The 24,253-nt window shown below is 42.7% G+C and overlaps 1 protein-coding gene across 2 annotated transcripts in view; it reads right to left on the bottom strand.

The window, feature by feature from the left end:
- Sec63 (SEC63 protein translocation regulator) overlaps nucleotides 1–21,952 on the bottom strand; it is a 78,431-nt gene extending 56,479 nt beyond the window's left edge. The window contains exon 1 of one of the 2 annotated variants that reach the window (XM_076552375.1): nucleotides 21,760–21,952. In XM_076552375.1, coding sequence (XP_076408490.1) covers nucleotides 21,760–21,883 — 124 coding nt within the window. In that variant the 5' untranslated portion in view covers nucleotides 21,884–21,952. The remainder of the gene's footprint in view (nucleotides 1–21,759) is intronic. The other variant, XM_076552376.1, reaches the window with a different exon arrangement.
- Nucleotides 21,953–24,253: the final 2,301 nt, after the last annotated feature.

Consider the following 24,253-nt stretch of genomic DNA (forward strand, 5'->3'; position numbering starts at 1 on the left):
TTTTTGTTTGAGTTTTTTTATAATAAAGTTTCTAAAATTAAAAATATATAGGAGCCGGGGGGTGGTGGTGGACGCATTTAATCCCAGCACTCAGGAGGCAGAGCCAGGCCTGAAAGTACACAGAGAAACCATCTCAAAAAAAAAAAAAGGGAAAAATAAATACTGTTATAACCTAACTGGCAAAAAACCATCATCTACATAAAACTTTCAAAAAGATCTGATTTCACTTTTCAGTTAAAATAAGTATGTATATCAGTACATATTTTTATAGTTTAAAGACCTCAAAAACAACCAAAAAATAAATTTTAGAATACACTTGTCTGTAAATTACATACCTTAAAAATGATGCATGCATGCCGGGCGGTGGTGGCGCACGCCTTTAATCCCAGCACTCGGGAGGCAGAGCCAGGTGGATCTCTGTGAGTTCGAGGCCAGCCTGGGCTACCAAGTGAGTTCCAGGAAAGGCGCAAAGCTACACAAGAGAAACCCTGTCTCGAAAAACCAAAAAAAAAAAAAAAAAAAAAAATGATGCATGCAATTTATTTCATTATAAACTATTTAAAAGAAAAAAGATGGGCTACTTTTTTTCTAAAAGTAATTCCTGAAGCATTTCCTAAATTGCTTTTGTTGTTGTTTTTTTGAGACAGGGTATCTCCGTGTAGTTTCAGTGCCTGTCCTGGATCTCGCTCTGTAGCCCAGGCTGGCCTTGAACTCACAGAGATCCGCCTGGCTCTGCCTCCCGAGTGCTGGGATTAAAGGCGAGCGCCACCACTGCCCGGTGAATTTCCTAACTCTTAATAAGGTGTCCAGAAAATAGTAGTAAGAATTAAAGATTAAGCCGGGCGGTGGTGGCGCATGCCTTTAATTGGCATGGTTTAAATTCTCAAAGCCTGTCTCCAGTGACATATCTCCTCCAAACAAGGCCACATCTCCCAAGCCTCTCCAAACAGCACCTTCACTTGGGGACCAAGTATCAAAACATAAGTATATTTCATAAATACATGTCCTAGGGGGACATTCTCATTCAAATGACCAGGCCTATTTTTTTTTAATTGATTTAAAAAGCTGTAGACAGTGAACAGGTATTGCCTAAGTGAGGTGATACAGTGTCAGTGAGATGCAGAGAGACCTCAGTTAACTAGATAACTGATATTCTTAAATTTCTTGGAATGCTGATTTCTTGGAAAACTGAGAATCACCGCTCTAAATCACACACACACACACACACACACACACACACACTCTAAAATAAAAAACAATCTAGTCATCCTAACCACAGAATGGAGTAACAGAAACTATAGGTTCTTTTACATCTTTTTTTAACTTTGTTTTTTTTTCTATTACATTCTTAACTTGGAGGTTTGTCATGTGTCCTGGCTTGTTTAGAATCATTTGTATGTGGAAGAGACAAAAATGTCACTAATGCTAGCTCACCATCCCCACCACCAAGTACACAATCAGATTAATCTAAATAGTAATGCAGATTGGGGTTAATCCACCTCTGTAAATGCTGACAATGGATAAGGAAACACAGGAGATAACTGATCAACAGAGCACAACTCATAAGAGCAGTGAGACTATCCAACCACCAGAAAGGTTCCCAATCCCCAGGGAGCTTTGACAAAAGAAGTGCACACCAATACAAATCAAGCGGTTCAAACAGACTAAGACTAGCTTGTCTTCCTAAAGCTAGTAACTGACTGGACATCAGCATGTATTTATGCAATATACTTATTTCCTTTAACTTTATTTTCCTTTTATGGTACTAAAACAAGTACTACAGAGTGGGGTTTTGTTGTTGATTTTTGTTTTGGTGTGTGTGTGTGTGTGTGTGTGTGTGTGTGTGTGTGTGTGTGTGTGTGTGTTTTAACCTCAGCACTACTGGTATCTTGAAGTCAATTCTTTGTTTTCAATTGCTAGCCTGTATACTATGGTTTATCATTATAATGGTATTAACAGCGAGGTGCTACAGCACTGCTTGGCGGAAAACAATTAGACACTCCTATGGAGCTGGAAAGACTACTCCCAATAGGGCTGGAGAGACAGCTAGTGGCTGAGAGCACTTACTGCTCATGCAGAGGGTGTCCAGTTCCCAGCAAGCACACGATGGCTTACAACCATCAGTAACTCCAGTTCCAGGAGACCAGACATCCCCCTTTTGGCATCTGCAGTCTGTGAGTTTGAGGCCAGCCTAGTCTACAGAGTGAGTTCCAGGAAAGACACCAAAACTACACAGAGAAAAACAAAAACAAACAAACAAAAGGTGAAAAAAGAAGAGGAAGAGGAGGAGGAGGAGAAGGCCAAAGAAGACTACGATGACAACTCCAGACATTGTGTACCCCCACCCCCACCCAGTTGAGGACTGAACTCAGGGCCTTGCACTTGCTAGGCAAGCGCTCTACCACTGTGCTAAAACCCCAAACCCTCCAGACATTGTTAAACGCCACCTGGGAGACAAAATTGCCTCCAATTTCACTCCCTCCTTCTCATAAAGGGTTCATCAAATTAAAGATGAATGATATGGCTTGAAAATTGAGGACAGGAAAGATGGGTTTAAAGCCAACAAAGGTTTAAGAAATAACAATCATTTCTTTCCAATCCTCTAAAAGTATCCTTCAGCTAAAAAGAGAATCTTATTTTTTTTTTTAAGATTTATTTATTTATTATGTATACAGAAGAGGGCGCCAGATCTCATTACAGATGGTTGTGAGCCACCATGTGGGTGCTGGGAAATGAACTCAGGACCTCTGGAAGAGCAGTCGGTGCTCTTAACCTCTGAGCCATCTTGCCAGCCCCAAGAATCTTATTTTAAAACATTCAATAAGCAAATAGTAACAAAGGCCTGCAGAAATCCCAGAGTAATCCTAGTTAGTGTGTCTGCCATTTTTTGCATGTCACCTAAAGGCAAATCAATAGCAGACATTACATAATTATCTCTAGGGGTCTATCCTCAACGCTAAGTATTGGTTGGCACTGTAAGCAAATTCTGTAAAAACCACTTTTAAAATACCACGACTGGGGCTAGAGAGATGACTCATCAGTTAAGAGCATTTGCTGAGCTCTAACAGAGGACCTGAGATCAGTTCCCAGTGCTCACAACGACCTATCATTCCAGCTCCTGGAGATGTAGTACCTTTTCCTGTGGACACCCATACACATGTACACCTAACACACAAATAAGTAAGAGTAAATCTTTTTAAAAATACAATGTGTAGTTATAGTATAAGGATCAAAAACATACACTTAATGTACTACAATGTTATATTTACTATTCAAAGGAAATTTTCCAATATCACATTCAAATCCAATAGTACTACATCCCTAATACAAATGAAATAGTTTTCTCTATGAGAGAGGGTCTCAGGGAGCCCAAACTGGCCTCAAACTCCTGATTGTCCTGTCTCTACCTTCTAAAGGCTAGGATTACAGTAATATGCCAACAAGCCTGGCTATATATTCTTAAAAAAAAATGTTAGGTGACTCAAAATAGCTCTGATGAATCACACACTGGGGCAATTGCTTAGACCCCTAACTAACCAGGAAATTGAGACACAATGATCCTGTAAATCTAGGAGTTGGAGGTCAACCTAGATAACATAGAAAGATCCTGATTTCAAAACAAAACAAGACCGGGGCTAGAGAGATGGCTCCTCGACGCGGGGTAGCACCAGCTGCTCCTCTACAAGACCCAGTTCAATTCCTAGCACCCATATGGCAGCGAGCACCCCTCTGTAACACCAGTTCCAAAGTATCCAATGGTCTCTTCTGGTCTCTGCCAGTACCAGGCATGCATGTAGTGTACAGACATACATGCCAGCAAAACACCCATACACATAACACAAATTAAAAAAAATAAAAAACCAACCAAACAACAACAATCTTTGCTGACAGTAACGTTGAATACACAGGGAACTTGAAAATTAGTTCTTTGAGGGGTCAGAGAGATGGCTCAGCAGTTTAAAAGCACTTGCTGCTCTTGCAGAAGACCTAGGTTCAATGCCCAACACCCACATAGTGGCTCACAGCCAACCATAACTCCAGTTCCAGAGGATCCAGCACCCTCTTCTGGTCTCCATTAGCACCAGACATGCATAATGTGCATATGCATGCATGTAAGCAAAACATGAAATAAATCTGAAAACAAAACCAAAAAACCTTGCTTCTTGAAATGTATGGGAATAAAAGTGTATTTTAATGTAATATACTTTATAGGTATGTGGCTTTATAGACAACTAAATTTATAAAGTGAACATTTTAAGAAAATATGACTACCCATGAAAGGGCAATCAAGCTGATCAAAACTTTTTTTCATCTTATTAAGAAAAAGAAGCTGGCCGGGTGGTGGCGGCACACGTCTTTAATCCCAGCACCCAGGAGGCAGAAGCAGGCGGATCTCTGCGAGTTTGAGGCCAGCCTGGTCTCCAAATCGAGTTCCAGGAAAGGTGCAAGCTACACAGAGAAACCCTGTCTTGAAACACACACACACCCCAAAAAAAGAAAAAAGAAATAGAAGCTGGGCAGTGGTGTCACACACCTTCAATCCCAACACTTGGTTGGCAGAAGCAGGCCAGCCTGGTCTACAGAGCTAGTTCTAGGACAGCCAGCCAAAGCTACACAGAAAAACCCTGTCTCAAAAAACTCAACGGAAAAAAGAAAAGAAAAGAAAAGAAAAGAAAAGAAAAGAAAAGAAAAGAAAAGAAAAGAAAAGAAAAGAAAAGAAAAGAAAAGAAAAGAAAAGAAAAGAAAAGAAAAGAAAAGGGGGGGGGAGGAGGGAAAACCTGGGCTGGACAGATGGGTCAGTGGTTAAAAGTACTTACTGCTCTCCCAAGAGGACCTAAGTTTCCCAGCACTTGTGTCTAGCAGTTCACAACCACCTAGAACTCCAGCTCTAGGGTATCCAAAGCCCTCTTCTAGCCTCCAAAGGTACTCACATACAATACATAAAAATAAGTATTTTCTAATCTTGTTTAATAAAAATAGCAAATCAGATCTTCTATCACTTCACTGCCTGAAACTCTTCAGTAGCTCCCCATTACTCCTATGATGAAAGAAATGCAAACAAACTTCTTTGAGACACACCTGAGTAGGAGACCAGCTCTCTGACTCTTCATCCCAGACTTTTCCATGGGACAGATCTCTGTCACTTTAATCCCCTTTGTTCTTACATGTCAAACACTTTTCTGTCTCAAAAGCTTACATACACATTGTTCCCTCAGACTAAAATAGGCCTTTCTCTAGCCAACATAAAACATTAAATGACTAGGTTCCTTTTGTCATTCAGCTCAGAACTGTTGGGAATGTTCTCAGAAGGCCTATGTGAACTAACACACCACTTATTATCATGGGGCATATTGATGGTTCCCATGTAGTATGCCAATTACTCATTCCCCAAACTCCCAGGAAGTAACCATCATTACAGGGATCATGTCTATATTGCTCACCCCTATATTCTGTTACCAGCGTGGTAGATGATAGGTACTTAGTTAAGTACATGAATTAGTTCAGTTAGATCTTTCAATGAAGTACATAACATTAAGTACGCAGATATATACTGTTGTAACTATTATTTTTTAAAAACAATACTGAGGCTCAGGGAAACTAAATAACTTGCCCCAAGTTACAGCTCTTTCCTAAAGAACATCAAGTAACTATTATGAAATAGAGATGGGATTTCTATAAAAGTGTAGATTTACATCTGAAAATCTAACCCTGTTATTACACTGCCTCCATCTAATGAAGGTATACCTAGACTGTTCAGATAATTCTCAGAGAACTAAAACAGACTGTACCCCTCTTTTCATGAATTCTCCTATACCGACCCTGACTGCACCTCCAAAGTGGAAAATTAATATGAAGAAATCAAAATACTGAAGAATAAAAACATTCTGTCTGCTTCCTCTGCCACAATGGCACCTGTGAAAAAGTTTGTGGTGAAGAGGGGGCAAAAGAAGGTTTTGAAGTTCACCCTTGACTGAACACACCCTGGGCAAGATAGAATCATGGATGCTGCCAATTTTAAATAATTCCTCCAGGAGAGCATGAAGGAGAACAGCACAGCTGGGACTCTTGGAGGGTTTGTGACCATCCAACAGAGGAGGAGCAAGTTCGCTATCACTTCTGAGGTGCCTTTCTCCAAAAAGTATATGAAATACTGCACCAAATATATATGAAGGCCAGGCATGGTGGCACACACCTTTAATCCCAGCGCTCAGGAGGCAGAGGCAGGCAGATCTCTGTGAGTTCCAGGACAGCCTGGGCTACACAGAGAAACTCTGTCTCAAAAAAAAAAAAAAAAAAAAAAAATGTTTTTTGAAGAAGAGCAGTCTCTGAAACTGGTTGCTCATTGTTGCCAGTAACAAAGAGAACTATTAGCTGTGTTACTTCCAGATTAACCAAGACACACTGGTCTGGAATGTTTTGTATGAATTCATAAATAAAACTTAGGAACAAAGAATAATAAAAAAACAACTGATTAGATGCAGTCTCTAATAAAGTCAAGTGAAACAAGGCTTACCCCAATACTAGAAATAAAACAGCAACAAGTGCTTATGCTGAAGACTGAAGGAAGGCCAGATAACAAATTCAATTTGGCAGGAGAATCAGAAGCTTGATCTCCAGGGCAGCAATCCTGGGAAGTGACATGGAATCTAAGAAGCAGAGCCTTCTAAGAGACCCTGACACTCTAGGAGGAGATGGTACCAGTGTCACTCTGCCTTCCAGTTCCAAAATGGGATCCTTCCCCCATTACACACTCAAGACATCTACCATGGAGCTCTTATCAGTCAGTCCGATGCTGTTTGACTTTCCGCCTCCAAAATATCTAGCCTGAGCTACATGAGACCACACACACACACACACACACACACACACACACACACACACACACACACAAACTGGGAAAAATTGTTATACTATATAAAAAATAAAGGAATAATAACAAGAAAATACATTCGTGTTCAGGTCAGACACACAATTTTTATATTTTCCATATGTAGTTGGTAGAACTATGAATCCTCCTATTAAAAGTCCACTAGCATGCATGAACCACTTTTTTTTTTTTTTTTTTTTTTTTTGAGACAGGGTTTCTCTGTGTAGCTTTGCGCCTTTCCTGGAACTCACTTGGTAGCCCAGGCTGGCCTTGAACTCACAGAGATCCGCCTGGCTCTGCCTCCCGAGTGCTGGGATTAAAGGCATGCGCCACCACCACCCGGCTGAACCACCATTTTTTAAAAGACTATTTTTAATAAGTGTGTTTGTGTGTAGGTATGTCCATGAGTGCATGAGCCTTCTCCCATGAAGCCAGGAGAGGGCATAGGATCCCTTGGGAGCTGGATCCAAGTGGTTGTGAGCTACTGGATAAGGTGTTAGGAATCTAACTCACAAAAGCACCAAGCACACTTAACTGTAGAACCATCTCTACAGCCCTGGAACAACCATAATTTTCATTTTCTTTTATTTATTTATTGGGAGATAAGGTCTCACCATTTAGCCCTGGCTGCCCTGGAACTTGTATTTTGGCTAGGCTAGCATCACTGAGATCTACCTGTCTCTGCCTCCCAAGTGCTGGGATTAAAGGTATGTACCACCACAGACTGGCAGAAACCACTGCTTTTAAGCAGTCAGTATTAAAGCCAATTTTGACTCCTCTACACTCAAGGCTGTTGAAGTCTGAAAAATCTATCTTACCCATTAATAAATACCTTTCCTCTTTACATCTACCTGGAGTATATTAAGTATTATACGAATATGTGCAGAAAATTATAAACTCTTTTATATAATAATGCTTAGAAAGAACATCTACTATGTATCAAGACCTTTCTGGACACTGGGGATGCAACCAAGACAACAACAAAAACACTTAGTCCAGATGTGTAGCTCAGTTGGTAGAATGTTTGATCAGCATGTATGAGGCCCTAAGTCCCATACTGTATAAACCAGGCACAACGGTACATGTCCGTAACAGCATTTCTAAGAACTATACAAGAAGATCAGTGGAAGGTAGAGGCAGGATAAGAAATTCAAATCCTCCACTACTTAGAAGAGTTGAGAGTGCTCCTGGGATACATAAGACCCCAAACCCTCCCACTATATAGTCTAGTGGAGTAAAGAAGTAACATTATCTGGGCAGTGGTGGTGTACACCTTTAATCCCAGCATTCGGGAAGCAGAGTAAGTTCAGGACAGCCAGGACTACACAGAGAAACCCTGTCTCACAAAAGAAAAAAGGAAAGAAAAAGAGAAAGAATAACAACAGCCAACAAGTCAATAGAGCAGGGGAAGATGACAGAGGGAGCTGATGTGAAGATGACGACGACGACCTCTGAGCAGATTATGGGGACAGAGGCGAGGGAGGCAGTGTGCCCCCCAGAGGACAGTACTGCAGGCAAAGGCAACAGTGCCCTGGAAGGAAGGGAGGAGGGCCTCCTAGAAGAGATCAGGACAGCTCCAACTGGGGAAACAAAGGGATTCACAAGGCCCCGAGGCAAGGTCTCAGCAACCCATGACCCCTTTTCAGAGAAATGTTCACACAACACTGGGTGTATGTGTATAAAACAGGTACCCCGGTCAAACATTTATTGATAAATTATAAAAGTGGAAATAAGTCTTGGTATACATATTATTTTTACCATTTCTTTAAAAAGAAAGCAATCTGCATACTAATGAGATGGATTTGCTTATTTTTAGTCTCAGCTGAATATTTAGTACTACAGAACATATAGCATTCTCAATGTTACTTGAAATCCTAAACTGTTATAATATCAAGGTGATAACCACACTTTGCATAAATACATACTACAAAATATATAAGTATATTTAAGGACATTTCAGAAATTATTGGAAATTCTGTTCTAATTCCAAACCAAAATGTAATGATTTTTTTTTTCAAATGAAACTCAAGTAAACTTGAGTTTTTAAACTCAGTAATTTTAAAATTCAAACATTCCAGGAACAGAAAAGATGGCTCCATGGTTAAGAGTCCTGCCTGCTCTTCCAGCAGACCTGAGTTCAAGTCCTTGCACCCAGATCAGGCTGCTCACAACTACATCTAACTCCAGCTCCATGGGATCAGACACCCTCTTGTGGTCTCTGTAGAGGCACACACACACTTATATAAATAAATAAAAATAAAATGAATTTTAAATCAAACATTCTAAGCTGGAGGTGGCTTAGCAGAAAAGAGCACTTGCTACTTTTCCAGAGAACCTAGATTCAGTTTCCAACACCCACATGGTAGTTCACAAACACCCAGAACTCCAGATCCCCAGTTCCAGAGGATCTGATGCTCTTCTGGCCTCCACAGGCACCAAACATACATGCATACACACATATGCAGATAAGCACTCATGTATACAATATAAAAATAAATAAATCTTTAAAAAACATTTTAACAATGCAATCCAAAGATATACTAATTTTGTATTTAACATTCTGAGGAACAACAGTAAGAAATACTGTCTTTGTCTTCCATGATGAAATCATTATGCACCCATAAAGAACAAAACTTGTATGTACAGTTAAGAACAGAGCATTTACAAGAGTGACTATGAACTGAGGTGTTTCAGGCAGTCTGCACCACACTGCACAGGGTCATGTTCAGACCCAGGGCTACAGGGAAGTCCAGAGACACAATGCAGGTGAGTGGTGAAAGAAAAACCTGGAATTCATTTTTCATCTGACTTCGAATCAAAAATTAGTTCCAAACATTCCAAAGTTTAAAGAGTTAAAAACATTAAATTTCTTAGGGAAAAAATGATTAAATTTGTATAACCTTGAAATTGGCAATAGAATCCTAGGTATGTTCCCAATAATATAAACAAACAAAAGGAAATTGGACTTGAACAAAATTTAAATGTTTTGGTTTTGGGTTCATTAAAGGGCATTACAAGAAAGAAAGTAAAGAGATAGTGGACAAAAGACTTGCAAATTATTTATCTAACAAGAGAGTAGTATCCAGAATACATAAATAATTCTTACAAATGAACAAGAAAAAAAAAAAAAAAAAAAAAAAGATGGGCACAGGACCTGAATAGACATTTCTTCAAAGACATACAAATGACCAGAGAGTATATATGCCCCCCCCAAAAAAAAATTGTCAGGGTTTTTAAGAATTAGGGCGCTAGGCAGTAGTGGGACACACCTTTAATCCCAGGTGGAGGCAGGCAAATCTTTGAGTTCCGGGCCAGCCTGGTCTACAGAGGAAGTTCCAGAACAGCCAGGGCTACACAGAGAAACCCTGTCTCAAAAAACAACAAAAATAGAGAATTAGGGAAACACCAATCAAAATTATATCACTTCAAGTCCATTAAGATAACTTCAATTACAAAAAAAAGAAAAAAGAAAAAACAAGCATTCGACAGAATATGTAAGAACTGCTAAAAAGAATTTGTAAAACAGTGTAGCCAGTGTGGAAAATAGTCTGGTAGTTCCTCCAAAAGAAACACAGGATTAGGATGTGACCCAACAATTCTACGCCTAAAAAAAATATTCTCAGAAGAGATGATAAGAATCCAAACACCCTGACACACACACCAGTGCTCACTGCAACACATTCACAGTAATCTAAGAGCAGAGTTTCATGTGCTCTTCAACAGATGAAAAATGTGAAATATTCTGGTGGAATATTATTCTGCCATAAAAACAACCGAGTTTTGATAATGTTAGAACATACAGGAAACTTGAAAGCTTAAACGAAGTAAGTCAAACACAAAAAATACCTGGGATTGTGTGATCCAGGAGTGGGGGAACAAGACTAACAAAAGAACAGGGAGGAGGAAAAAAGAGGGGGGAGGTTAAAAGTAGAGTGACAGTCTGAATTATACACAAGCTTGCACCGTATGTATTTTACCACAGCAAGAATTTCAAATGAAGAAAGGCTGTACTTCAGCAGCATGTCCTTTACATTCCTACTGGGGCCATGTCTGGACCTCATTATTCCCTGTCTGCTTCTTAAATCCTGTACTGACTGGCACAGAGTGCAGCTGCCAAAGTGACTTACGAACTCTTCAGCTAGACATACAAGGGGCTGCATAACTTCGGGTGTATTTTCTCCCATCTCTTCACTTTAGGAACCCTGGTTCCAACTGATCTGATGGGCCCTTTGAACACATCCATGCTGCCCCACTTCTATACTTTTGCTCATATTACTTTTTTATTATTTGTTAAGCCTGTGTGTATGTCTGTGTACCATGTGCAGCCTGATGTCTGCAGAGGCTAGAAGAGAGTATCAGATCCCCTGGAAGCAGAGTTACAGATGATTGTGAGCTGCCATATGGGTGCTAGGAATCAAACCTGGGTCCTTCGGAAGAGCAGCCAATGAACGACTGGATCATCTCTCCAGCCCCAATCCCAGCGTTCTTAATGCTGAGGTAGAAGGATTGCCCAAATTCTAGACCAGCCTGGCATGCATAGTAAAACCCTGTCCAAAAAAATCCACCTACTTTCCAAACCTTCTCTAGGGCTGGAGAGCTGGGTTGACAGTTAGCACACTGGCTGCTTTTCCAGCAGACCCAGGTTTGATTCCCAACACCCACATAGCAGCTCACACCTGCTTCTACTTCCAGTTCCAAGAAATCCAATGCTCTCTTCTGACCTCCCTGGGTGCCAGGCACACACACAGTGCATATACATACATGCAGGCCATATACATATTCACAACAATAAATCTGAAAAGCAAATTTAAATATTTAAAACTTTCCTACCCTTTAGCTTGCCACTCTGACCAACTAGATGCAAATACTTTACCCAGCTAACCTTCACAGCACTTGTTTTCACTCTTACACTCTGTACAGTCTTCAAGCATCTAATTCTAATCCTCCCACAGCCCATGCAAATTACCCGAACAAGACTATATATTGCACTCACCATTTAATTGTTTTTTGTACCCACTAATGTCATCCAATGAGAAATCAACAACTACTAGATTGAATTACATGAGAAAAAAAATCAAAAGTTGGAAAGATTTGGAATCTGTAGAGAAAATTTCTTCATCCATGACAAAAACACAATTCCAAACAGTAAGGAATATTTTTTTTTCAAAAGTATGAACAAGAACTTTCAAATAAACAATATGGCCTTGGAATGGATGGTACAACATTTCTCACTGATAGTCTGGTAATGATGGGAAATGGTTTTTGGTCTTCTGGGGAGGGGGTTGTTTTATTTACATTTTTATTTATGGAAGGGAGTGGTACATGAACAAGCATGTGAAGTAGAAGGACAACCTGCAAAATTCAGTTCTCGCCTTCTAGCATATGGGTTGAAAAATCAAATTCAGATCATAGAGCTTAGGGAGCCATCTCATTAGACCCAGGAAATTGTGGTGTTGTTTTGTTTGTTTTCTGTTTGTTTGAGACAGGGTTTCTCTGTGTAGCCCTGACTGTCCAGGAACTCACTCAGTACACCAGGCTGGCCTCAAGCTCAGAGATCTGCCTGTTTCTGCCTCCTGGGTGCTAGGATTAAAGGCCTGTACCACTACCATCAAGCCATGTGTTTCTGATTTGAACCAATGAGATCTCCTCCACCACCACCACCACCACCCAGCTAGACCCAGGAAAATTTTAGGGTGACATCTCAAGGCTGGGCATGGAGATGAGAACTCAGTTCTCGTGTTCTCTCTCTCTCTCTCTCTCTCTCTCTCTCTCATGTTGGTGTTTGTCTCTGTGTGTGTAACAACTTTGTGAGTGAATAAAAGGTATGACTTAGGGAACAAGTATCCGAGAAAACAGTCTTGCTTGGTGGTGCATGTCTTTAATCCCAGCACTCGGGTGGCAGAGATTGGTGGGTCTCTTGAGTTCCAGGCCAGCTGAGGATACATAATAAAACTGTCTCAAAAATAAAGGGAAAGGTAAAAGGGAGAGCACCTGGAGGGCTCAGTAGTTATGAGCATTTGTGTTGGGCAGTGCAAAACCACCTGTAACTGCAGCTCCAAGGAAACACCCTCACCTGGCTTCCTAAGATCCCTTCATATACCCGCATAAACCCACACATACACACATAATCTTAACAAATTTTAATTGGAGAAAATTAACCTAACCTTTAACTTTTCAGGTTCTCCCAAGATCAAGTGTGTATGCAACCTAACCTTTAAATAAAAGCAATCTTACCTCTTACTAAACAAATGTCTGTCACATCTATAAAACCTGGGTGTACCCTAATTCATTCTGCCAAGTTCCCAGGTGGTTTCCTCTGTGCAGATAGACTACATGTCTGGTACCTAACCCCTTCTGTCAAGATAAAATACACAACATTTTTTCCTAAACAATCACGTTTCTTCTATCTCTACTATCCCTTCAAGATCTAACTAACGTCTTAAAAAGATTACATGCCCTAAATTAAGTATGTACTTTCATAAAATATATTGCTTTGAGGGGCTGAAGAGATGGCCCCGCAGTTAGGAACACCTGTTCCTCTTATTGAGGACCTGGATTCCAGTCCCAACAACCACCCATGGCAGCTCACAATTGCTTTGAACACAAAACTAGTATCAACCAGTTGTTTTTTTCTAATTAAAAAAATCAAACAGTCACAAAACAAAGCCTGATAACCAAACTTGCCATTTTAAAAGGGGGTATTGGGAGGCTGGAGAGATGTCTCAGCAGGTAAGAGCGTTTGCTGCTGTCTGAGGACCTGGTTACAACAGTCTGTAGTTCTAGCTCCCGGGGATCCAATGACCTCTTCTGGCTCTGGAAGCACCAAACATAACCATTACACACAAGTAAAATGCCCACAGACATTTTGTAAATGTTCGTCCCAATCCTTTTCACTACGCTCACTTCCCAAACTGTAACTAGGCTGACCATCAAATAACTTCCAAGGGACCAGAAATCAATGAAAGGGGAAATAAATATATAAGAAATAAACAGTCCAAGCTATCTCAGAATTCTTTTTAATCGAGTCGCACTTGTAAATTCTAATCTCAATGAAATAAGCGAAGATAGACTCTCAGTTCCATCTAGTTTCCCCCAACTCCTAACCCATCCTCTACGACGTTTAAAAAACCCAAACCAGCCGGGCGGTGGTGGCGCACGCCTTTAATCCCAGCACTCGGGAGGCAGAGCCAGGTGGATCTCTGAGTTCGAGGCCAGCCTGGACTACCAAGTGAGTTCCAGGACAGGCACAAAGCTACACAGAGAAACCCTGTCTCGAAAAACCAAAAAAAAAAAAAAAAAAAAACCCAAACCAGCCAGATGTCATTGTTCTACTGTTTTCTAGGTTAATAATAGGACAAAGAATAAACTTCTCAAAATGGCCAATTGGTCCAAAGTGCCAATCCCATTTCGAATCTGCCATTTACTTACAGAACACTACATGCTTTTGCAGCTTTTCCCTACTTTCAGAATGCCTTTCTTCTTTTCAAGACCATCTTAAATCACCTTCTCTGCATGAAACACTTGCCCAAGCCCCCAACAGAACTACTCCTGTTCCCCTTCAGCACTTTCCAGTTGCTTTTTTGATATTATAAAAATGTGTAATATTACTTCATTACAGAAAGGAGTACAAAGTAGCAGCTAAAAGAGAAGCTTTGGCTAATTTGGGCCCAACATCCAATCTTACACCTAATGACTATGGCTTGAGGCAAGCTGAATACCTCCTTGAGGTCTCAGTTTTCTCATACAGATACTATTTAAATTTCCTCCAAGTACTCTTCAAAGAGCAGTAAGCACACATCACCTTAAAGCTAATAAACATCGGAGATGAAAAAGGCTGCAGTTCTGTAACTTGCCTGGAGGGGCAAGTGAGGACTGCCCCAAGTAAGACGATCTAAGATGATCCTCACAGAGAGGGAGAAAAGAGAAGCACCAGGAATGTCTTCCACACCTAGCCAACAACTACACTGGCAGAATCTGTCTCACGGAACTGTCTCCAAGGCTTACATCTTCTGAAGATGACTTCAGATTAAATGTGATGAACTTGTCCATTTCGGCCTTAGGCACTACTCCAACTCCCTGGAGCAGGTCCCTCTTCAGGTGTTTCTGGAACAGCCTACTGCTAAATACAAAGAGGACCCAATATAAAAACCAACTGCCAACCAGCTCTCCCAGTCATACACCAAACACTACCCCAACAGCAGAAACATCCAGACTCCCAGGACAGAATATGTTATGGAATAGCCATAAGCTAGGCCACAAATTATCAAATTATCTTTCCTCTGACTATATGGGATGACATTAAAAATCAGTGACAAGTAAAATGTGAACATGAACTCAACACATCAGAAAACTCAGCAAACCTTAAAGATGAGTGAAAATAAAACATGATATACCAAAATGTAAGGGGCATAGCAAGAATAATGTGCAGTGGGAGGGTTCACAGTTTAAATAAAATAAAATAAAATAAAATCATCACGTGTAAGAGGAAAAAATCAACTTCTATTCATTCCTTCGTGCTTTTTAGAGGTCTGTTTATTATTGGGGGACACATGCAGTGCTGGGTCTCAAACTCAACCAAATGGCTAGGGAGGTGCCTATTAACATAGCAAATTGGATGATGTTCGCCAGCCTCTCTCAGCATCACCAGTACCTGTTCAGAGCCATCCTGGCTGGCATACCTGCCCCTACCCTCAACTCTCCACCCCAGCGCTGGGCTGTCCTTCACCCAGCTTCTCTGATTCCTATATAACCCAGACATTTTGGCTATGGTGGTCGCTTAGCCACTTGGTCCAAGGTTCCTCTCTCAATCCCCTCCTCTCTTCCTTTCTAGCCCCTCCTACCCACAACCCGGTTCAGAGTGGACCCTTGCAAACGCCTCTGACTATGCTCTCCCCGATATCTACAATAGACCTTCTCCTCCACCATATTGATGAGCGCCACATCCTCATTCATTCTTTTCATTCATACACGTATACATTGAGGCCAGAAGGGAGTGTTGGATCCTCTGGGGCTAGTTATGTGTGGTTTATGGGTGCTGGGAACGGAACTGGGATCCTCTGCAACAACCGCCCCTTTTAAAATTTTTATTGCGTGTGTGAGTGTGTGTGTACACCACGGTGCATATGTGGAGTTCAGTGGCTAACTTGCAGGAGTCAGTTCTCCCTCTACCATATGGGTTCCAAATATGGAATCCAAGCGATCAGGCTTGACAGCCGGTCCTAGCAAAGCCACCTTAGGCCCCCTTTGTGCTTTTCTGCACTGGTTATTTGCAGCTTCAGGGGTAAAAAAAAAAAAAAAAGATACTAGAAAAAAATCTGACCTGTCATTTAGAAAAACTGAAAACTTTGTCAAATGAAGGAATTTCTATTTTAGTTTTATAGGTATACTTATATGTACCTTTTTTTCTTCTAAAAACCATTCTTAGGAGGCCTGGTTCTTAGAGTTTTCTGTTTTTGAGATAAGGTCTCACTAAGTAGCCCAGAATAACCTGCAATTTACAATCCTCTTGCCTCAGCCTCCCAAAAGCAGGTGTGCACCACAAGTCAGCCTCATATCACTTCTTGATTCCTTATGGCAAGTTATTATTTCTACTCCTAGGAAACGAAGCTTGGAGTTCAGAGTTCACTAAAAAAGAGACTAGGCTAGACATTAAAAACTTTTTATAGTAGGACTTTCCTACTATAGTGCTAAATGACAAAAGTAGACACTTACTCATATCCCTCAAATAAGAGGTGACTGACTTATAGACTATGAGAGAATACAAGCAAATAAAATTAATTTTTCAAACACTTCACTACTCTCTTCAACAGTAAAAAAGAGAGCTGAGGACGTAAGTAGCCAATCAAAACAGCGTGTGCTAAGAGTACCACTGCGTGTCGGACACTGCTGTAAACACTTGACAGAAAGCCCGGGTGGCGCTCCCCTCTAATCCTATCAAGAGAGGTCTCTGTCTCTATTTTACAGATGACCATGCTGAAGCACACCACCTGACTACTGAAAGCACAAGGACCTGCCAAGCCAGATTTCAAAACCAGGCAGTTTTGAAAAAGGTCAAGGAGTCAAAAGCTCTGTAACGAGCACTGGGGTTGGAAAGATGGCACAGCAGTTGGGAGGGTGTGCACTCTTCCAGGGGACTTGTTTGCTTCCCTCACCACTCCCTGCTAACGCCTGCTCTAGGAAATCACACTCACATATACACATACTACCCTCCCCTCACAACACACACACAATTTAAAAAATAACAAAATAAAACTTTTTAAAAACAAATAAATAAATAGGCTGGGCATAGGTGGTGGGCACATGCCTTTGATCACAGCAACTGGAAGCCCAAAAAAAATGTGTTTAATTGTAAAAACATAAACCAGAAAGAAGAAAGAGGGCAGTGGACACCAAGTCACAGTGCAGTATTTATGGAAAACGAAGATAGGAAGTGGCTGAGGTAAGTGCAATTATTTCAGAATCTTAAGAATGGATGAAATACTAAAGACTCCAATCACGGCATAATGGTAACTACTTTGGAATCTATTAATGGATAACTACAATAAACTGGTTATAAACTCCATTTAAAGTTGTCTTTGGGGATGGAAGGATGGATGACTCAGAAGTTAAGGGAGAACATGTTGCTCTTCCTGAGGACCTGAGTTCTGTTCCCAGCACCCCCATGGTGGCTCACAACCATACCGAACTCTAGATCTTGACTTCCAGGGAATCTGATGCCACCTTCTGACCTCCTCAGGCACAAGGCTATCATGGCATACTCACAGACATGTAGGCAAAAACACTCATACACATACATAAAAAATAAAATTTAAGTTGTCTTGACAAAAATTTTTACTTTTGACTTCCAGAACTTTATTAAGCGCTGTTTTAAAGAGATTCTAAATCACAAAGGCTAGGACATTTTTTTTTAATGATGGTGGTGGTGGTGTGTATGCATGCCAGTGTCTGTGCGAGGTTAAAGAACAAGTTTCTAGTCTTGGTTCTCCCACTGGGGTCCAGGACCCAACTCAGGTGGTCAGGTTTACAGGGAAAGTGCTCTTACCCGCTGGGCCAACTCTCTGGTTCTAACTTCTGTTTTTCTGTTCTGTCTGTTTGTTTAGTTGGTTTGGTTTGTTTGGGAGGGGATGTTTTTTAGCAAAAAGCACATACCAAAACTACCACCCAAAATAACTCCAACAAAAGCCATCCCAAAAAGGTTCTCTAAGCAGTCCTCTCCAATTTACCTACAATTTAGACCTTTTGTTATAAAATATCAATATGTAGCACTCACTCTAGACTGATTAGATGAGAGTCTCTAGAGACACCTGTGTGTGTAAGCTCCCTGAGTAATTTTACTTGTAGCCTCTGCTGAGAACCACTGTTACAAGGAAATCTAAGCCATCCATGTCATTACTTTTTCATACAGGTTCATTTTACTTCTCCAATTTTCATAAACCCAAGAAGACTTTCACTACTAAAAAGGGTATAAATTAAATATACTTAGCCCAACACAAAAGACTAAACTCAGGGCAAAAAGATTCCATTAATAATGTTTAGGGAGGAAGTCAATTGGCATATCAAATAAGGCAAAGACTAAGCTATTCCTGTTTTCCCAAACCCTAAATTTCAAAGTCTGTGAAATGGCACTACATTCTACAGTGCACTCAAGAGCTCAAGAATTCCAAGAAAGCCAAGCAGAAACAATTGTGAACTTTCAGACTGAAAGTCCGAAATGCATACTTTAAATTTTAAAAAAATTAACATAGAGCCAGACAATGATGGCACACGCCTTTAATCCCAGCGCTCGAGGCAGAGGCAGACTGAGAGTTGAGGCTAGCCTGGTCTACAGAGGGAGTTGCAGGGTTACACAGAGAAAACAACAACAACAACAACAAAATTAACATGGAGGGAAGATGAGATGGCTTCTGGAGGGAAAGGTGATTGCAGCCATCCCTGACACTCTTAGTTCAATCCTCAGAACCCACAGGGTAGAAGAAAACTGACTCCCAGAAGTTTTCCTCTGCCTACAAACATATACGCAAAATAAATGAAAATGTAATTTTAAAACACATGCACACATTACTAATAGCCAAGGAAATTAATATTCCAAAAGAAAATAGGACTATTTTCTAAATGAGATGATCATGCAAAAGCTGTAAAAGCAGCCACACAACAACAAGAAATGAGCAACTTATTTTGCTATGAACATGTTTGAAAAACTTTCTTTTTCAGGGGCTTTGGATGAACCTGTAACTCAAGACTTCTGATAGTCAAGACCTTGCAAGTGAACTGGAGGAGGGGTCCTAATCATGAAAGCATCCTTTCACTATCACTGTAGTTGTAAAGAAATAACAACATAAGTAACAGTAAACCCAGGGAAAAGCAATGATGACCACAAGTCTCTTAATGATTACAATAGCACTGAAACATCCTTCACTTCCACAATGAGTTTGGGGCAAGACCAAACAAATACATCAACAGGTGTGTATTTACTAAGGCAACCCTGAAGCCAGAGAGCCAGATGGAAAGAAGAAACAAAGTACAACAGAGTTCCTGTATCTTTTTAATCTAACAATATGGAAACAAAGGGCTTTGAAGCTAACAGTGTTCTAATGTAGTCTCTGCCATACAGGAAACTTACCCAACCTCCAGGGTCTCATCAGTGAACTGAGGACAATGATGATAGTTCTTACCTCACCCCATTGTTTTGGTTACATTTGAGACAAAGTCCATCAGTGTGTAACCCTAGCTGGCCTCTAACTCTCAGAGTTCTGCCTGCCTGTGCCTCCCAAGTACTGAGATTAAAGGCATCTACCTTTTCCTCTACAATTTAAAGAAGATTTTTAAAACTAATATTGGGAGGTCAAGATTTATCCAGTCAAAATTAATTCCTTCCACTATACTTCTCAGGACCTTCCCCCCAAGGAAAAGGCACAAGTACATCTGGCATGATTTGTTATCAAACAAATTTTGTAGCCCAAAATTACCATTAAAAATTCACTTTCAATTTTCAAAAACACATAGTCTTAATTTCCGTGAAGCAGTTTCTGAAATCAAAGCAGCTCCTGATAATATTCAACCAATCTCCCTATTGCCCCAATGCCCATTTGTCGTCTACAAAACCAACCAGACAAGTAGGTGATAAGTGCACAAAACCCACAAGACTGAAAAGTATACTTCCCACGGCTGTTTTTGTTCCTTATTTTTTTTTAGTCACACAGTGTGGTGCCTACAGGTGCCTACAGCCCTCCTGTGGAGGTCAGAGGTCTAGTCCCCAAGTCAGTTTTTCCCTTTGACCCTTTGGTTCCAGGGGCCTGAATCAAGTTGCCAGGCTTTGAGGCAAGGGCCTTTACCTGTTGGGCCATTTTGCTGGCTTATTTTTGAGGCAAGGTCGCATGTTGCCAGGCTGGCTTTGAACTCACTATGTAGCCGGTGCCAGTGGCCTTGAACTCTCAAAAGCCTGGGATAGTATTTGTGAGCCACCACACTGGGCATGGATCCCTTTAACTTAAAAAACTGAAAGAATGGCTTAGGTGTGCAAGTCAAGAAAAAAGATTTCTGTATTAGGACACCTTTAAAAATATGTACACCACTATCCAAACACCCACACTATCTAAATGCACTTAGAAACACAGAACACAAGAGTTGAAACGCAATTTCATAAACCAGCCCTGAATGAGAAACCAGGGTAAACTGTTACATGTAATGGATACTCAAGCTTATTGTCAAATGTAAAAAGATACAAGCCTTGCTTGCTCTTTATCCTAAATTTACTTTAGTTCTATTGCATAACTAAATACTTTTATAGGACACTGGAAATTCTCCCATCAAAGTGTAACAAGTTCTGAGCTTCACTGGTAACAATTTTTCCCAAGGTGCAGCACACAACCTAGACAACCTTGATCATCACCACACCCAACCTAAAAGCAACTTTAGACACAGAAAGCCTTCCCTCAGCGCTGCTGTTAGACCCCAAACCTATTAATTATGGTTAACACCACCAGAAATAACCCATTAGGCGCTTGCACTTAGTGCCACCAGCTTTAAGAATACCTCGTGCCATATGTCTTAGTAAAGACAGAATCCAGCACTACAATACACCTAACATTCCGTGAAACTATTCTGGGTTGCGCTCTGACACCGTGTTTAATGTGAAAAGCCTCAAGAACGAAAAGCAAATGGGCCAGCGACCCCACAACTAACTACACCTCCTCCGATCAATGAACCTTCGTCCTCGCGCACTTTCCCGTCGTAAACAGGAAACTCCACGGAGGAAAGCAAAGGCAACCGAGAGAAACCTATTTTCGCTTTTATAAAAAGAAATAACGGCAGCGCTTCCAGCCCCCACGATGTGAGCGAACAAATGAAAACAGCAAAAGGGAGGAAGTGTCAGGGTGGGCGGCTGGTGAGCTCACTTGGAAGTCCCAAACACGCCACCCAGCTCAGGGGTGCCCCCCAAACATCTGCAACAACAGCTGCAGCCGAGACACCGGGACGGGAGACAGGGGAGGAGGGGGACGGGAGCGGGGGTCGCGGAGTTGCGCCCGCCCCGGCTCCCCCTCGGCCAACTCTTCTCCCGCCCCCCATCCCCAACCCTATCCTCCCCGGCCCATCCCGCTCGCTCCAGAGAGAACACCCGACACGGCAGAGGCGGGCAAGACAAAGAGGCGGCGGACCAGGGACTTCCAGGACAATGCGGAGCGGGTCCGAGCCAAACTCCCGCGGACCACGCAGGCGATCGGCCCCGGAAATCGCCGCCGAGCGAGCTCGGGCCCCCGCGGCCGGCGGGCTCTCAGGCCGGGCCGCACCGCGCCGCGCCGGCGTCACCGGGACGCGGGGCAGCGCCTGCGGGCGGGACGGCGCGGCCGGCCGGCCGGGGGAGCGGGGCGGAGCGGGCCGCCGACGGGACTCACCCGCATTCTGGTCTCGCGGCCAGAGGTAGTAGGTGGCGGGGATCACGATGAGCCCCACGAAGGAGGTGAGGAAGTAGAAGAAGGTGTTCCCGCTGTCATCGTACTGGAACTGCTGGCCCGCCATGGTTGTTCCGCCGCCGCCGCCGCCGCGCTCCCCTCACCGCCGCCGCCGCCGCCGCCACGACCCCGCGCTGCGCTCCGGCTCCCGGCGCCCCGGCCCCGTGTGGCGTAGCTCGGACGCCGCCGCCGCCGCCGCCGCCTCTCCTCCCCGCCCCCACGCCGCTCTCACGGACACGCCGCCGCCGCCGCCGCGGCCGCCGCCAACTCTCGCGAGAGGAGCTAGTAGCTCCCGCCCCGCGCGCCTGGTCCCCTCCCCGGCCGGTTCCCCCACACGCTCGCAGAGGGAGACGTGGCGCGCGCAGCGGAGAAACTCGGTTGGACCCCGCCCGTGGCCCCGCCCCCAAGCCGCGGGCCCCGCCCCCCGACTCCCCCATAGGCCCGCCCCCCCAGGGCCCCGCCCCCTGCTTCCCGGCACCCTTTCCCCGCGCCCTTTCCCAGATTCCCAGAACCTGCCTGCGGGGTTCGGGCGAAGGCTTCCCTCGCGGGCCGTGGGCGCGGACGGTCGTCCCGCGTGCGACTGGAACCTGAGCTATTCCAAGCAGAGCGAGGTTGCCCTGCCTCACTCCCCCATCCCTCTCGCTTTTCCCTGCTTCTGATCCTCTCCTCCAAGTCAACCCTGTAGAAACAAGTGCCGGAAAGAATTAGGGAAAGAGGAATGACGGTAGTTTTGTTTGCAAAGTAATGGTTGCTCCTTGAAAACTGCGGGCTATGCTGCACCCATTTGGCAGATAAAGATTCCCTAAACCTGCACAGGTGGTTTCCTGAGTGTTCCAAAGCTTAGGTATTTATTTGGAGCTGCCAGTTCACGAATGCTTTCTGTGACCCAAGCGGTCATTTGTTCAATTGTCAGTAAAATCCCATGGAATAAAGGAAAGTGTACCAGTGGTTCGCAACCTTCCTAATGCTGCAACCCGTTAAATACAGTTCCTCATGTTGTGGTGACCCCCAACTGCAAAATTATTTCTGTTGCTACCTCATAACTAGTTTTGCTATTGTTACGAATCATAATGTAAATATCTGATATGCAAGATATCTGATATGTGATTCCTGTGAAAGCTGAGAAAGCTGAGGCTCTAAACGTTTTCCAAAGGTTTGGGGAGCCCAACCCAAATGGCTCTGAAGCCCCTTACCAGGCTGTGCCTTTGACCACCTTGCCGCATTTCCTAACCCAAAGAGCCTGGCACTCCTTGCAGCCTGTGAGCAAACTAAGCAACAGTCACACTCTGCTCTGGACCACAGGATCCCAGAAGCTGGAATCAGCTGAGCTGCCTGACGCTGCTCTAATCTTGCAAGGATCTCGTGGAAAGTCGGGCGGTGGCCTGAGCTGGGTGGGTCCCAGGGTCCGTGCTGCCCTCTGCGGACCGAGAGGACACGGGGCATTTTTCACAAGATTGCTGTGAATAGTAAAAGATAATGGTGTGTAATGACTTTCAAAAGAGAAAAGCAATGTGCCAGTGCAAACATTCTGCTGTATTTTAAGACTACGCTCTATTAACTAAATGGCTTTTCAATATGTCTTCCATTGTTCTACAACCTCTTTTATTTAATGTCTCAAAACCAGTTATGAGTTATATGAGTTATGCTTTCCCTTAGATTATGTATTTCCCTTATGATTATATATTCTGTCTTTCCTCTCAAATCCCACTTTGACAGGAAATTTCTCTGCATTTTCTCCCTTGGTTTTTTTCCCCCCTATATAAAGTTTCTGAGGACTTTATTATAGGAGAGAAACTTAGAAGAGAATTGTGACCATCCTGAGGTAAGATAGACAGGAGATTTTCGGGATACAGGGGGGAAAAGAATCCTTCATCCCAGAGCGTTAACACCAGCCCTTAGGCAGCAGAGGCAGGCAGATCTCTGTGAGTTTGTGGCCAGCCTGGCTGCATAGTGAGTTCCAGGACAGCCTGGGCTACACAATAAAACTATTAAAAAAAAAAAAAAAAAAAACCTGTCACCAGGTGAGAACCAAGAACTCCAACACACTATTTGCTGTATAGGATGCTGACATAGAGTTAATAATCCTTTCATATGTACGTATTTTATGTTAAAGTAGCAACAACCCAAGCTTAAGGCCCGAGTGTATATGACCTTGGACAGGCTCATTCCTTTCCCCAGAATTTGCCAGAGAATCTCAAGCAAAATGGCTTACAGTAAGGCTATCCAACAGCCCTGTGGGTAAAACGTTTCCTTATGGACTGTAACAGCGCCAAGTGTCCCCAGGAACCATGCAGTGATGAGATACTAACTTCAAACTCCAGCCAAACTTCCTGTATGACTATTGTCTAAAACAGTCTGCTTTGGTTGTCTTGGAGCAGCCCACGCCCTTCCTCTCAGCCATGATGCAGCTCCAAGCACTGTCTCCTGGCCCTCAAGT

The sequence above is a fragment of the Peromyscus maniculatus genome, chromosome 16 (genome assembly GCF_049852395.1).
Source record: "Peromyscus maniculatus bairdii isolate BWxNUB_F1_BW_parent chromosome 16, HU_Pman_BW_mat_3.1, whole genome shotgun sequence".
Lineage (NCBI taxonomy): Eukaryota > Metazoa > Chordata > Mammalia > Rodentia > Cricetidae > Peromyscus > Peromyscus maniculatus.